At 41.7% G+C, this 16,253-nt stretch overlaps 1 protein-coding gene across 4 annotated transcripts; it reads right to left on the minus strand.

Moving 5' to 3' along the window:
* LOC139532083 (protein FAM114A2-like) lies at nt 1-12,863 on the minus strand. 4 transcript variants are annotated; one of them, XM_071329222.1, is made up of 14 exons: nt 12,703-12,863; nt 11,682-11,962; nt 11,420-11,519; nt 11,166-11,267; nt 9,842-9,945; nt 9,604-9,738; nt 9,342-9,500; nt 8,948-9,071; nt 8,647-8,732; nt 8,264-8,359; nt 8,011-8,150; nt 2,354-2,426; nt 860-913; nt 1-729 (listed from the first exon to the last, which is right to left on the minus strand). In XM_071329222.1, exons 2-14 carry the CDS (start codon nt 11,943-11,945, stop codon nt 628-630), a joined length of 1,539 nt encoding a protein of 512 aa, XP_071185323.1. In that variant the 5' UTR covers nt 11,946-11,962; nt 12,703-12,863; the 3' UTR covers nt 1-627. The 4 variants fall into 4 exon arrangements, with proteins under 4 accessions (XP_071185323.1, XP_071185320.1, XP_071185330.1 ...); XM_071329219.1 differs by lacking the exon at nt 12,703-12,863 and adding an exon at nt 12,460-12,577; XM_071329229.1 differs by lacking the exon at nt 12,703-12,863 and adding an exon at nt 12,378-12,555.
* Nucleotides 12,864-16,253: the final 3,390 nt, after the last annotated feature.

A 16,253-nucleotide genomic window follows, 5' to 3' on the forward strand; every position in this document is an offset into this window, starting at 1 on the left:
TGTAATAGGCTTTTGTTTAAGAAATTACTTTGATTTGAGAAGCATAAAATACCTGACGGTTATGTAGCTCCAAATGTCCAAGGAAAACCTGATATAGTTCCAAGACACAAGTTACCACTTTTCACATTAAAACAATTAAAATAGTTGTTCATTCATTCAATTATTCATATTCTGTTCAAACATTACATTTGCAGATAAATAGGGAGGTATGGCAAAGCAATATCACACTCATCTGTAATACAGAAGCCTGTATACTTGGTTAAGTACTTGAGGTTATCCTGAATCCTGGTGTTATGAATAATGAATTGAATCATAGTAATTGTTAAATAGAGACATGGACACGTGAGAAATGCAGACGTCAGTGTCATTCAAACACGTCAGCTCGACTCCTCAAATAATGTGCATTGGTCTATCTACTGTGCTACACAACAGCAAAAGCATTACAATACCCCATGACGAGTAAACACTATCAACGGTGCATTTCTTCTGAGGCATGACAATTTAGTTTAGGCTTCAAACTAAATATGAATGACAGCTGAGGAAGTAAATGTTTTTAAAACCGCAATGACATGTCAATGCTTTTGTTTGTCAGGGTCCCTTGCTAGCACAGCAGAGAGAGGGATACGTTCACTGTTGGGTAGAGTCAGCACTCCTTTGAATGTGGGACACCTCCAATACAGGCATGAGGAGCTGGAAGGCATCCTGGATGTATGATGCACTGTTGGAAGCCTAAAGAAGAGATACATACATATATACACTTTAGATACTTAAACAATGCACCACATTTGTAAATCACACACACAATATTCAGGTTTCAGACAGAATTATGTGATATGCAGCGATGCACAATAATACAAACCTCCAAAAATACTCCTGTTATGAGTGGATTGAGGACATCTCCCTTTTTATTTGACTGCAAAACAAAATGTTTTGCTCTTATTAGTCTCTGGACTCAGTGAACCAGGAATCTTATACACATATTCAGACTGATTTACACTACTCTATGGGTCTAATTAATCATTCTAATGGAGATTACTTTAGTTAATGTCAGCATTGCAGCATGGAAAGATTCCATCAACTTGTTACCGACCACCCTGCAACAAATTTTTTAATGGATTGAAGCTCTTTAAAGCAGTGGTTTTTAAACTTTTTCAGCAGGGACCCAATTACTTATGCCATAATTTCGGGGACCACACCCCTACCCAAATTTGATTACAACCTTAAAATCTGTATATTTTAGATTTTTACATCAACAAGTAACCTTCAATTAATAAAATTCTCATCTCTTAACTTATCTTTCTCAAAAAAGTAGAACAATCGGTACTCTTACTTTACATTATTTTATACTAATACAATTGCTCCGAGAAAGAGATTTTGTTTTACAAGTTTTTGTCAAATAGGTACGGGTCAAAATTGACAATCGTTTTCAATACCGCACCTTGCGAGGATAACGGCACTGAGCCTTTTTCTAAAATGTTTTCTGAGTTGGAGAACACATTGGGAGGGATCTTAGACCATTTCTCCATACATAATTCTTCCATATCCTTGATATCCTTCGTCTGTGCTTATGCTCTGCCCTCTTCAATTTAACCAACAGGTTTTCAATGGGTTTCAAGTCCAGAGAATGAGATGGCCATTGAAAAATGTTGATTTTTGTGGCCAATTAACCATTTCTTTGTGGATTTTGATGTGTGCTTGGGGTTATTGTCTTGTATAAAATGTCCTGGTACTGGGTCAAGTTCATGATGCCATTGACCTTAAGGGCCCCAAGACCAGTGGAAGCAAAATAGCCCCATAAAATCAAGATCCACCACCATATTTTTTGTTTAAGATCACTTCATTGGCCAATTGCACACAAGGTCCAGCTGAAATTTCCACTTTTTACCCAACCCCTCTGAAAGACACACACACCCCTCCCCAAATCTGAGGACAACCTTAAAAACTGTAATTTTTTTAATAAACCAGTAATCTTCAAATAATTACATTTTCATCTCATTAATCAACTTATCTTTCCCAAACACATTTGTATATTGTCCCATACAATAAACTTTTCTCTTAATTTATTTTTGTTTTGGGGACCACACTCCAATTCCCCCGCGACGCAATAGGGGCCATGACCAAGACTTTGAATACCACTGCTTTAAAATAAGGTTGATTACTTTGTGAAACACAAAATACCATTTATTAGTTGTCATAGTGATGCATTACACAAGTTCCATGATGAAAAGTTGTGCAAGACCTTGAATATTAACATCTGAAGCAGAGTTCTGTGACTGTAGCTTCGAAGAGTGTAAGCTAAGTGATAGGCTAAATATACTTTGTGATATAGGTTCGTAAAGAATTACCATCTTACCCCTATTGTAGTTAAACAGGAGGTGAACTTCTTGGAAAGTAATGATATCTCTTTACACAAAACAATTGTTATTCTGTAAGGGGAGAACAAAATGTTGAGTTAGAGCACAATCACGTACTAGGATATTTTTATTTTTATGACCTTGATTTAACTAGGCAAGTCAGTTAAGTACAAATTCTTATTTACAATGACGGGCTACCAAAAGGCCTCCTGTGGGGACGGGGGCTTGAGATAAAAAAAAAAATCAAAAACAAACAAATATATACACTGCTCAAAAAAATAAAGGGAACACTTAAACAACACAATGTAACTCCAAGTCAATCACACTTCTGTGAAATCAAACTGTCCACTTAGGAAGCAACACTGATTGACAATAAATTTCACATGCTGTTTTGCAAATGGAATAGACAAAAGGTGGAAATTATAGGCAATTAGCAAGGCACCCCCAATAAAGGAGTGGTTCGGTAGGTGGTGACCACAGACCACTTCTCAGTTCCTATGCTTCCTGGCTGATTTTTTGGTCACTTTTGAATGCTGGCGGTGCACTCTAGTGGTAGCATGAGACGGAGTCTACACCCCACACAAGTGGCTCAGGTAGTGCAGCTCATCCAGGATGGCACATCAATGCGAGCTGTGGCAAGAAGGTTTGCTGTGTCTGTCAGCGTAGTGTCCAGAGCATGGAGGCGCTACCAGGAGACAGGCCAGTACATCAGGAGACGTGGAGGAGGCCGTAGGAGGGCAACAACCCAGCAGCAGGACCGCTACCTCCGCCTTTGTGCAAGGAGGAGCACTGCCAGAGCCCTGCAAAATGACCTCCAGCAGGCCACAAATGTGCATGTGTCTGCTCAAACGGTCAGAAACAGACTCCATGAGGGCCCGACGTCCACAGGTGGGGGTTGTGCTTACAGCCCAACACCGTGCAGGACGTTTGGCATTTGCCAGAGAACACCAAGATTGGCAAATTCGCCACTGGCGCCCTGTGCTCTTCACAGATGAAAGCAGGTTCACACTGAGCACATGTGACAGACGTGACAGAGTCTGGAGACGCCGTGGAGAACGTTCTGCTGCCTGCAACATCCTCCAGCATGACCGGTTTGGCGGTGGGTCAGTCATGGTGTGGGGTGGCATTTCTTTGTGGGGCCGCACAGCCCTCCATGTGCTCGCCAGAGGTAGCCTGACTGCCATTAGGTACCGAGATGAGATCCTCAGACCCCTTGTGAGACCATATGCTGACACATGCACATTTGTGGCCTGCTGGAGGTCATTTTGCAGGGCTCTGGCAGTGCTCCTCCTTGCACAAAGGCGGAGGTAGCGGTCCTGCTGCTGGGTTGTTGCCCTCCTACGGCCTCCTCCACATCTCCTGATGTACTGGCCTGTCTCCTGGTAGCGCCTCCATGCTCTGGACACTACGCTGACAGACACAGCAAACCTTCTTGCCACAGCTCGCATTGATGTGCCATCCTGGATGAGCTGCACTACCTGAGCCACTTGTGTAGGTTGTAGACTCCGTCTCATGCTACCACTAGAGTGAAAGCACCGCCAGCATTCAAAAGTGACCAAAACATCAGCCAGGAAGCATAGGAACTGAGAAGTGGTCTGTGGTCACCACCTGCAGAACCACTCCTTAATTGGGGGTGTCTTGCTAATTGCCTATAATTTCCACCTTTTGTCTATTCCATTTGCACAACAGCATGTGAAATTTATTGTCAATCAGTGTTGCTTCCTAAGTGGACAGTTTGATTTCACAGAAGTGTGATTGACTTGGAGTTACATTGTGTTGTTTAAGTGTTCCCTTTATTTTTTTGAGCAGTATATATATATATATATATATATATATATATATATATATATATATATATATATATACAGTGGGGAGAACAAGTATTTGATACACTGCCGATTTTGCAGGTTTTCCTACTTTTTTAAATTTTATTTCACCTTTATTTAACCAGGTAGGCTAGTTGAGAACAAGTTCTCATTTGCAACTGCGACCTGGCCAAGATAAAGCATAGCAGTGTGAACAGACAACACAGAGTTACACATGGAGTAAACAATAAACAAGTCAATGACATGGTAGAAAAAAAGAGAATCTATATACAATGTGTGCAAAAGGCATGAGGTAGGCAATAAATCGAATAATTACAATTTAGCAGATTAACACTGGAGTGATAAATCATCAGATGATCATGTGCAAGTAGAGATACTGGTGTGCAAAAGAGCAGAAAAGTAAATAAATAAAAACAGTATGGGGGTGAGGTAGGTAAATTGGGTGGGCTATATACCGATGGACTATGTACAGCTGCAGCGATCGGTTAGCTGCTCAGATAGCAGATGTTTAAAGTTGTTGAGGGAGATAAAAGTCTCCAACTTCAGCAGATGTTTAAAGTTGTTGAGGGAGATAAAAGTCTCCAACTTCAGCAGATGTTTAAAGTTGTTGAGGGAGATAAAAGTCTCCAACTTCAGAGATTTTTGCAATTCGTTCCAGTCACAGGCAGCAGAGAACTGGAAGGAAAGGCGGCCAAATGAGGTTTTGGCTTTAGGGATGATCAGTGAGATACACCTGCTGGAGCGCGTGCTACGGGTGGGTGTAGCCATCGTGACCAGTGAACTGAGATAAGGCGGCACTTTACCTAGCATAGCCTTGTAGATGACCTGGAGCCAGTGGGTCTGACGACGAACATGTAGCGAGGGCCAGCCGACTAGGGCATACAGGTCGCAGTGGTGGGTCGTATAAGGTGCTTTAGTAACAAAACGGATGGCACTGTGATAAACTGCATCCAGTTTGCTGAGTAGAGTATTGGAAGCTATTTTGTAGATGACATCGCCGAAGTCGAGGATCGGTAGGATAGTCAGTTTTACTAGGGTAAGTTTGGCGGCGTGAATGAAGGAGGCTTTGTTGCGAAATAGAAAGCCGACTCTAGATTTGATTTTGGACTGGAGATTACAAAGCATGTAGAGGTCTGTAATTTGTATCATAGGTACACTTCAACTGTGAGAGGTGGAATCTAAAACAAAAATCCAGAAAATCACAGTGTATGATTTTTAAGTAATTAATTTGCATTTTATTGCATGACATAAGTATTTGATCACCTACCAACCAGTAAGAATTCCGGCTCTCACAGACCTGTTAGTTTTTCTTTAAGAAGCCCTCCTGTTCTCCACTCATTACCTGTATTAACTGCACCTGTTTGAACTCGTTACCTGTATAAAAGACACCTGTCCACACACTCAATCAAACAGACTCCAACCTCTCCACAATGGCCAAGACCAGAGAGCTGTGTAAGGACATCAGGGATAAAATTGTAGACCTGCACAAGGCTGGGATGGGCTACAGGACAATAGGCAAGCAGCTTGGTGAGAAGGCAACAACTGTTGGCGCAATTATTAGAAAATGGAAGAAGTTCAAGATGACGGTCAATCACCCTCGGTCTGGGGCTCCATGCAAGATGTCACCTCGTGGGGCATCAATGATCATGAGGAAGGTGAGGGATCAGCCCAGAACTACACGGCAGGACCTGGTCAATGACCTGAAGAGAGCTGGGACCACAGTCTCAAAGAAAACCATTAGTAACACACTACGCCGTCATGGATTCAAATCCTGCAGCGCACGCAAGGTCCCCCCCTGTTCAAGCCAGCGCATGTCCAGGCCCGTCTGAAGTTTGCCAATGACCATCTGGATGATCCAGAGGAGGAATGGGAGAAGGTCATGTGGTCTGATGAGACAAAAATAGAGCTTTTTGGTCTAAACTCCACTCGCCGTGTTTGGAGGAAGAAGAAGGATGAGTACAACCCCAAGAACACCATCCCAACCGTGAAGCATGGAGGTGGAAACATAATTCTTTGGGGATGCTTTTCTGCAAAGGGGACAGGACGACTGCACCGTATTGAGGGGAGGATGGATGGGGCCATGTATCGCGAGATCTTGGCCAACAACCTCCTTCCCTCAGTAAGAGCATTGAAGATGGGTCGTGGCTGGGTCTTTCAGCATGACAACGACCCGAAACACACAGCCAGGGCAACTAAGGAGTGGCTCCGTAAGAAGCATCTCAAAGTCCTGGAGTGGCCTAGCCAGTCTCCAGATCTGAAGCCAATAGAAAATCTTTGGAGGGAGCTGAAAGTCCGTATTGCCCAGCGACAGCCCCGAAACCTGAAGGATCTGGAGAAGGTCTCTATGGAGGAGTGGGCCAAAATCCCTGCTGCAGTGTGTGCAAACCTGGTCAAGAACTACAGGAAACGTATGATTCTCTGTAATTGTAAACAAAAGTTTCTGTATCAAATATTAAGTTCTGCTTTTCTGATGTATCAAATACTTATGTCATGCAATAAAATGCAAATTAATTACTTAAAAATCATACAATGTGAATTTCTGGATTTTTGTTTTAGATTCCATCTCTCACAGTTGAAGTGTACCTATGATAAAAATGACAGACCTCTACATGCTTTGTAAGTAGAAAGACCTGCAAAATCGGCAGTGTATCAAATACTTGTTCTCCCCACTGTATATATATTATTATTCATTTCTGTCAAGTTGGTTGTTGATCATTGCTAGACAGCAAGTCTTGCCATAGATTTTCAAGCAGATTTAAGTCAAAACTAGGCAACTCTGGAACATTCAATGTCATCTTGGTCAGCAACTGAAGTGTATTTTTGGCCATTGTCCTGCTGAAAGGTGAATTTGTCTTCCAGTGTCTGTTGGAAAGCAGACTGAACAAGGTTTTCCTTTAGGATTTTGCCAGTGTTCAGCTCTATTCTGTTCTTTCATTAAAAAAAATGTAAAACTCCCTAGTCCTTGCTGACGACAAGCATACCCATAACATGATGCAGCCACCACCATGTTTGAATATATTTAGAGTGGTTCTCAGTGATACACTGGATTTGCCCCAAACATCAAGCGGTGTATTCAGGACAAAGTTACTTTCTTTGTCACGTTTTTTTTCAGTATTACTTTAGTGCCTTATTGCAAACGGGATGCTTTTTTTGGAATATTTTTATTCTGTACAGGTTTCCTTCTTTTCACTCGGTCATTTAGGTTAGTATTGTGGAGTAACTTTCTCCCATCATAGCCATAATATTCTTTAACTGTTTTAAAGTTACCATTGGCCTCATGGTGAAATCCCTGAGCGGTTTCCTTCATCTCCGGCAACTGAGTTAGGAAGGATGCCTTTATCTTTGTAGTGACTGGGTGTATTGATACACCATCCAAAGTGTAATTAACCGCTCTGGTCTTTGTGGTTGAATCGGTTTGAAATTCACTGCTCAACTGGATGACCTTACAGATAATTGTATGTGTGGGGTAAAGAGATAAGGTAGTAATTTAAAAATCATGTTAAACACTATTATTGTACACCGAGTGAGTCCATGCAACTTATTATGTGACTGGTTAAGCACATTTTAACTCCTGAACTTATTTAGGCTTTTCATAAAAAAGGTGTTGAATCCTTATTGGCACAAGACATTTCAGATGATAATGTTTAATTCATTTGTAAAAAATTCTAAAAACATAATTTCACATTATGGGATACTGTGTGTAGACCAGTGACAACATATCAATTTTAAATTCCGGCTGAAAAAGTCAAGGGGTGTGAATACTTTCTGAAGGCTGTATCTATGACTCGTAATATAACACTGTAGATGGCTGATGGTGTGTAGGAACTTACTGCGAGAGGATTTTGGCCTGCTCCAGAGTGGTGACCTCCTGGCTGGTACAGAACAGGATCATCTCGGCCACTTTGTGGAACTGCTCTATGGATCTGGCTGTGAGCTCAGCCAGGTTTCTGATGGCCAACGAGTGGACATCCTGAGAGGAATCAACAACTCTCACATCAGTAGTTACAACAGAAAGGAGTAAAGCTCCATTCCAATAGTCACAGTCAGATAATGACCTTCATACACATTTTTTTTTCTCCATACCTCAACAGTATAGGTTTTTGCCACTTCCTCTTCATTCCCTTCTTCCTTTATGAGTTTGGTCATTTGGGCAATCTGGTCACATGCATTCTTACTCACCTGATAAGGGGTATGCAGAGAGAAAATAGGTTAGAGATTAGTGATCTATCAACTGGAGAAGAGGTGTTGCCTGAATTGCAATGAATGCAGAAACATATAGAATCTAAAAATTGCTGCAAATACGCAGAAAACGCAAAGACGAGTAGTGAACTCAGTCCATTTAAAACTCAGTTCTACCAAAACTCTTCAGAAGATAGCAACAAACACTGCTATAATATTGGACCACTAGCATGAGACAGAAAGATCTCTGGCTTTAAATGAAATCAAGAGAAATGTATTGTGCCAACCTTGCCAAGTTTGTCAGCTTTTGTGGATATGTGTAGTCCATCCAGGGCCCCTGTTAATTCCCTCAGAAACTCAGAGCCATCTTCATCTGAAAATAAATATGAATAAACAAAATGTATTGATTTTATTCATTGTATTATCAAAGAAACAAGATAACACATTGGATGTTTTTCAGTTGGCTTATCACCCACAGAAGAAAAGCACACACCAAAAGTATTTTGTTTCTGTTGTGAGTACTAAAAGAATGTAAATGTAACATTGTGATAGTAGACTTTGTGTGGCAGTTCTGTGACGATAGGCTACCTTTCTTTTCGTTCACCTCCTCCTCATCAAACTCCACCAGAGAGAAGGGTTCCTTTATGAGCTCCAGGTCCTCTTTAAGTTGGTCCAGCTCCTCTCCAGACAGAGTGGTCAGAACAGACTTTACCTACACCACACAACAGACAACTGATTCAGTCATAGATAGGATCTACTAAAAGGAGCCAGGAGGATTTTAAAGTGGCATGGATCTATTTTTATATCTCAAGAGGTTGCAATGGTTGTAGGTGCTCTCTTTACAAGTGTGCAAAGTATAGCGAGCAAAAAGTTGTACTGATTTCAATGGTAGGCTGTGCAGGGTGTACAATCAATCATGTTTTGAGAGGCTGTTTACTTGTTTCTTTGTACAAAGTAAAATGTGGAACTTGCTCATTATTACCTTTGACTCACTCTCCCTGGAGAGAATTTCCAGAGCTTCCAGGTGGGATAGGCCCTGGAATTCATCGAACAGCATTCCGTAATGGGCCTTATTTTCTGTGTCGGAGGACATCTCCTTGGCTGTTTCCTGCTCCTCTCTCTCCTTGGCCTCCCGTAAGACCTTTAGCCAAAACAAAAACCTTGAATACAATCTTTCCAACACCAATAAGGTGTAAGCCCAACACTGGGGGTGGCTTCTCTGACATCCATTCAACAATATTCACCTGAGAAAGAGTGTTAGTCCTGTTCATCAGACCCTTTGTTTTCTTGTACCCTGGATCTCCCTCTGCTATGACATCCATGGTCTTCTTGCCTATGAACTCCAAGGCATCTAAACCCCCTGTTAGGACAGTTTTCCCCTGAAATATAGATATACATTTAGTCAGTAACCAAGTCACTTTTGCCCACAAACAACATATGATGGTAATCGCCAAAAAAAAGCAAAGAAGCATTGTTTCTTACGGTGCTTTGAACAACACTGCTGAGGGATGAGAACATTCCAATGGCGCTTCCCATAGCCAATGCCCCATCTCCTTCCCCTTTATCAGTCTCATTACTGGGTTCACCTAGAAGTAAAATACAGTAGGTCCAAAATAATTGACACCCTTAATAAAGATGAGGAAAAAGTATGTAAAAAGTAAATAATTCAAATACTCAGCTATACTCTTTGCATTTTTTGTTGTTGCTGAAATTATATTATTTGATACTAATACAATTGCTCAGAGGAACAGATTATGTTTAAGAAGTAATACTTTTTTTCTTCTCAAAAGGTTATGGGTCAAAATTATCGACACTCCTGTTTTCAATACCTCATCTTTCGAGGGTAACGGCACTGAGCCTTTTTTTTTTTAAACGTTTCATAAGTTGGAGAACACATTGGGAGGGATCTTAAACCATTTCTACATACAGAATCCTTACAGATCCTTGATATCTTTCGTCTGTGCTTATGGACTACATTCTTCAGTTCAAACCACAGGTTTTCAATGGGTTTCAAGTCCAGAGACTGAGATGGACAGTCAAATGTTGATTTTCTGGCCAAATAACAATTTCTTTTTGGATTTTGATGTGTGCTTGGGGTTATTGTCTTGGATAAAATGTCCTGGTTGCCTCTGCAATGAGGCTGAAACTTGGTCGCAAGTGGATCTTCCAGCAAGACAATAACCCTAAGCACACCAAAATCCACAAAGAAATTGTTAATTGGCCACAAAAATCTACGTTTTGCAATGGCCATCTCAGTTTCCAGACTTGAAACCCATTGAAAACCTGTGGATTGAATTGAAGAGGGCAGAGCATAAGCGCAGTCAAAGGATATCAAGGATCTAAAAGGATTCTATATGGAGGGATGGTCAAAGATCCCTCCCAATGCGTTCTCCAACTCATGAAACATTTAAGAAAAAGGCTCAGGCTATCCTCGCAAGGTGAGCTATTGAAGGGTATTGAAAACAGGGATGTCAATTTTGACCTCTAACTTTGTTAGAGGTCAAAATCTCTTTCTGAGAAATTGTATTAGTATACAGTTATATATTTACAAAAAAATTTTAGCATACATTATAACTATATAATATTTTAGTCATTTTTGCACATCTTAATCAAGGGTGTCAATAATTTCAGACCACACTGTAGATCTCAGACATCAACCTAACGTGCATAGCTACAACAGTGAAGCACTTTACATCTCCACAACAAACGCATCCTAAATATACTAAGGCTTATCACAGCTGATGCTAAATCTAGAGTGATGACTCATGTGTTGATCATGTTGATGACCAGTGTATGCCATCATTACCCTCTTGTTTGTCCTCCTCTCCAATCTGTGCAGACAGCTCTGTGGGGCTGGGGATTCCCAGAGAAGTCTCTGCCTTCTCAATAGCCTGGGTGATCCCTTGACCTTAGAATGAAACAAACATAATAAAATGTATTTTTAGATGTTTTAAAGTTTACATATGCTCACTGAAAGGGCACACATATTGTTTAACATAACACCATAATGAGAACACAAAATGGCCACAAACAGAAAACACCATTTTTGGTTCTCCTCACCTACAGTGGCCACAGTGGCCGAGGCCGTTGACATGATGGACTTTCCCCAGCTCCCCCAGTAGCCCCATCCTCCCTGGACTACTGTTGACTCAATGGATGTCTGGAGGAGAGAGAGATAGAGGGACATAGAAAACATTTGTACCTGACTATCGTTTGTACCCTATACAGCTATAAAAAAAAAAAACTAAACCATATCCAGGCCCCAAGGTTAGAAGCTAAGCTTGTTGAATCTTTCACTCTGCTGTATGCATGCATGTCTTACCTTGGCTGTCTCTCCATCTACTTTAGGTTTCTCCTCCTGAGTCTTGTGGACTTCAACTGGAGGTTTTGGATCTGGTCTCTTCCTGGTTTTCCTTGCGTTCCTGGTTGGGGGGACATCTGTGGAGTTATGTGTGGTGCTCTCTCCAGGTAGTGTCTGTGGAGCACTGTCTGGTGGCGTCACAGTGGAGGTCTGCAGTGGTGGGGCCTCTGTCTCTGCGACCTCTGAACTCCCAGCAGGGTCACCAGGGGCTTTGCTGTCTGACATCTTAACTTAACACATACCTGTTGTTATTGGATGAAAAGACAATACGAATTTATTGTGTAATGTTTAATTGAAACCATAAACAGTTTTTAAAATAATTTATATCCAATCAATAAGTCAAAACAAGTGGGATGTACAGTAGAAGTTCACATTGCCCCAGGCGTTACTTAAATTCAGTCCGGTCGCAACCTGGGGCAAGAGAAGTCCAGTGACAGGCTATTCTTGCAGATTAAATCTAGCTACCTAGATAAACTAAATTACAGAGAATAGAGACTGATACTCAGACTTTCAGTTATTGTTTAGCCAAGATAACAGTTGTCTGAGCCAAACGTAACTGTGTCCAAAAAACATCAGTGACAGCACATCAATGGCTAGACATTGTTGCACTTTCCCTTAACTTAGCTGTTAGCTTCCTATGCTAAAGTCATTGCTCACCAGTCTTCTAGGTGATAGACAAATGTCTAAGAAAGAAGCCACATGGTTTTGATAAAGAATGCCATCTATTTACGTTACTAACCCATTTTATGCCAGACTTCGTGTAATAGTCTTGCAAGGTCTAGCTACAAAACCCCCGACTAGCCACGTCACACGATAATTTGTTATGATGGGGGTCTCTTCTTCTACTGCATAAACATGTACTTATAGTGGTCAAAACAGTACACAACGCCACCTGCTGACCTGGAGTGAACATTACACTAGCATTAGCTCCCAGTTGCTTTTAGGTCCAAAACCATTGTTGGGGAGTAGTTCTATTACTCACATATACTGTACATCTCGCCGACGTCGGCCTGACAGCGGTATGTCGTGAGTAGATCGTGTTCCATATAGAACGTAGGCGGGAAGGCGCAATTTTGCCAACAAATTTTCAGGGGAAGTTGCTAGAGGCAGGTCGATTTGTTGCTAAAAGTTGCTAAATGACGTTGTGACGACATTACGTAATAACGTAAAACTGCATCGTTACGTAGAATACACAATAACGTTACTGGCCATCTCGGCGAAAAATATGATTTGACATTTGTTAGTTTAGATTTGTTTATTATCATATATTTTTATTTGTAAAAGTAATATAAACCCTACACATTTTATATCATCAGATATTTTTATTTTTAAACACAACACATTGAATTATTAAACAATTACGCATTATTGAACAATTACATGTTATTTATTTTCTTTTTAACTAGTGAACCTATACATTCTGAACAATTATAGTTTTAAGCAGTGTATTGAGGGTTAACATGCTACCTAACTGATCAACAATTATAGGTACAAGCTAATAACGAGGTATATATGCTATCTTATTGAACAAGCAACTTAACTCAAATTATGATGTGTGCGTACGCTAGGCATCTCTCTCCAGGTTGTTGTGCTGCTTGGCTGGCTAGCTGCTCAATGGTTTCCTCCAGATATTGCCACTGTTATTGCACACACTGCAGTGTACACTGCCACCATCAGCTGTGTGTCTCCACCAGTTCCAGAAAGTCCACTGCATACGTACTGTAAATATGATGAATCATAGATTGGCAAGGAAATCCTCTTCATCTTCACTGTCAAGGAGCTGGAACCAGCAGTTGAGGATGGAGTGGCCTTAAAGCTGTATGCTGCTGTGGTGCCAAACTGCTGCAGAACTTCACTTGGTAGTTTATGCTGGTAACAGGTATCACCAGCCAGCTTCAGTCCATACCACACCAGGAGTATGGAGTTGAGAGTGTGCAGTGACACTATTTCTTAACTTTGACTTGACCACACTCATTTGGCTGAACAGCCGTTCAACCTCCGCATTTGAGTGTACAAGGAGAGGGCAGCGAGTGCAGCTTTGCACAGTTCTTCAAATGGATTTGACCCGGAAGAGTCTGTGTAGTTATTGACTTCACTCCAAAACTCGACTGTATTTTCAGTTGAGTCCCACCTAAACAGATGGATGTTTCTCCATTGGGAAACAATTTTATCAATTGTTTGAGGCTGGTATCCCAGTAGCTTAGCTACTTTAATCATTTCAGTGGTGCCTTTATTGTGCTTTAGCGTTTCCAAAACACTAAACAAGGCCATGTTTCGCAAGGCTTCAAGGTTGTCTGGGAGCCTTGCTTGCAGCTCCTTGCTTAAAGCAACAATGTAGTTGATGCACCATCTCCGAATGACCTTTTTGTCCTCTGGCGCAAGACTGAGTTGGTACACTATGCTCTCGAAAAGGTACCCAAGGTATGCTGATGGACTGAGATGTCCATTAATGGCATCCTTAAGGACATCAATTTTTGCCATAGGGTTGACTACTCTGCTGCAAATTGATGTTAAGAAGTGTACCAGATTGTCCAAAAGCTTGACAGGATCTGTTTGCTCTCCCTCAAATGACTTCACTGCAACTTGTACGTCGGACAGGATTGATTTCAAGAATGTCAGGTAGACATAGTTGGTCTTGTCCATGTATATGGCGTGGAGCACATCCGCCATGTAGCAATGCTCACTGGCCTTGGTCACCTCAAAGTGGAGTTTCAGTTCTTCCCACTGGCTCAATATACGAGTTACCGCAGGCTCAATCGATAGCCAATGTGTGGCACACACTTTGGTGATCTGCAGGGGTTTCTGGCCACAATTAATGGTGGCATACACTGCTTTGTACACCTCACGCCGTTTTGGGGAAATCGAAAACCAGTTGTAGGTTTCCCTCATTAAGTACTCAACACTCCTAGGGATGGTTTCTTTGGATCCTGCACTGACAGCCAATTGTAAAGAATGGCACACACAGCGGATGAGTACCAAATTGGGCAATGCACATTCTTTCTTTAAAATCTTGTGCACCCCGTTGTGCACCCCAGTCATCACGGACGCATTATCAGTGCCAATACCCTGACGATTCTCTTTTTTAAGGTTACACTTCTCAAGACACTCAACTACCGCCTTTGCTATTGATCTGGCATCGCTCCCCTCCAATTCAACCAGCCCGAGAAATGTGGACACAACGGTTCTTTTTTTAGTACTGAAATACCGAATCACCACACCCAGGTATTTCGAGACACTGACATCAGTGGACTCATCCAAAAAGAGACTTAACTTCTCATCCCCCACATCTGATGTTACCCTTTTGAGAAAATAAGGAGCCAGTACTCCCCTGATCATTTCTGTGCACTTGGTGCGGTGCATTTGGAAGTTTGTTGCTGCGACAGAATCTGAAAAGGCAGCTTTGCAAGCCATACCTAAATGGTCGCATGCTAACAGCGAACAATGCTGCGCAATGGCCATTGCCATAGTAGCTTCTGCGCTTTTGTTATCAGTTATCAACTTTCTTAACCAACTGTGGTAATGTAGACTGCGTTGTGGGGTTGTGCGGTTTTGATTTATTTATATGCTTTGCTGTAGAACAATGTTTTTTGATGTCATACATTTTTGCAAGCATATCTGATTTGCAGTACGCACAGTATTGTTAGGATTTATGTTTATGCACTATAGCCCGCTACCATATTGTTTGAAGATGAATATTGTTTCGTTACACACACACACAAACAATACAGATGTGTGTGTGTGTATGTGTGTAAAGACTGATCAACAGAGTGACAGGCTATAAAAGCTGTGGTCAATCTGGAGAGGGGAGTGGTGCATATCTCCAGGCCAACCAGGGAGGGTAGGACACTGGACAATACCATATTAGGAACTGTTTGAGTGTAGAGCATCGGGAGCGGCACAAGACGGATCTAATCTACCCAACGACCAGATGCGGACATCTGAGACACTGGGACCAGAGACTGGGACCGGTCTGAGTACCGGCGATAGGCTGAGCAAAGTTTAAACCACGCTCAGCCTCTACTGTGACAGGCCAACAGACGGGTTGGAACTACGTCATCACGGTATAAGAACAGCTGTTTACGTACTTCCTGCCAGTTCCCTGTTTTACCCTGCGCGGTGATACAGCGAACCCGTATATACGAAAATTGCATTTGCCATTTATTGTTTGCGTTAATTAAACATAATTAAAGAAAGTTAGCAGACCTTGCTTTTTATTTATCCTGATACCGGATTTGATTAACGCAGCGCTCACAGTATGCCCGACAATTATCCCCAATTACTGGCTTCAGCCACCCTTTAAATTCAGGTACAGACTCCCAATCTTTTCTGTACTTCTGGCTATACAATTTTGATTGAGACATGTTGATTGATGTTGTAAGTTCTGTTCAAGATCAAACATTTGTAACCAACTATATTCATTGGGTTTGTCTCGTCGAACGCACACTACTGCTGCTGCACTCAGCTAACAATGACTTGCAATTTGCTGAAATTGCTGCTGGCCTGCTGCTGCCTGTGCACGAGCTGAGCGCCTGC

Source organism: Salvelinus alpinus, chromosome 1 (genome assembly GCF_045679555.1).
Source record: "Salvelinus alpinus chromosome 1, SLU_Salpinus.1, whole genome shotgun sequence".
NCBI classification, from domain to species: Eukaryota; Metazoa; Chordata; class Actinopteri; order Salmoniformes; family Salmonidae; genus Salvelinus; species Salvelinus alpinus.

What these genes read in the sequence shown, in the direction of transcription:
- LOC139532083 (XM_071329222.1), bottom strand. Translation starts at nt 11,945, where the DNA reads ATGTCAGACAGCAAAGCCCCTGGTGACCCTGCTGGGAGTTCAGAGGTC. An exon ending in TAGATGGAGAGACAGCCAAG is followed by an intron (nt 11,520 to 11,681) that starts GTAAGACATGCA and finishes TCTCTCCTCCAG; the next exon opens with ACATCCATTGAGTCAACAGT. An exon ending in AAGCTGACAAACTTGGCAAG is followed by an intron (nt 8,360 to 8,646) that starts GTTGGCACAATA and finishes ACCCCTTATCAG; the next exon opens with GTGAGTAAGAATGCATGTGA.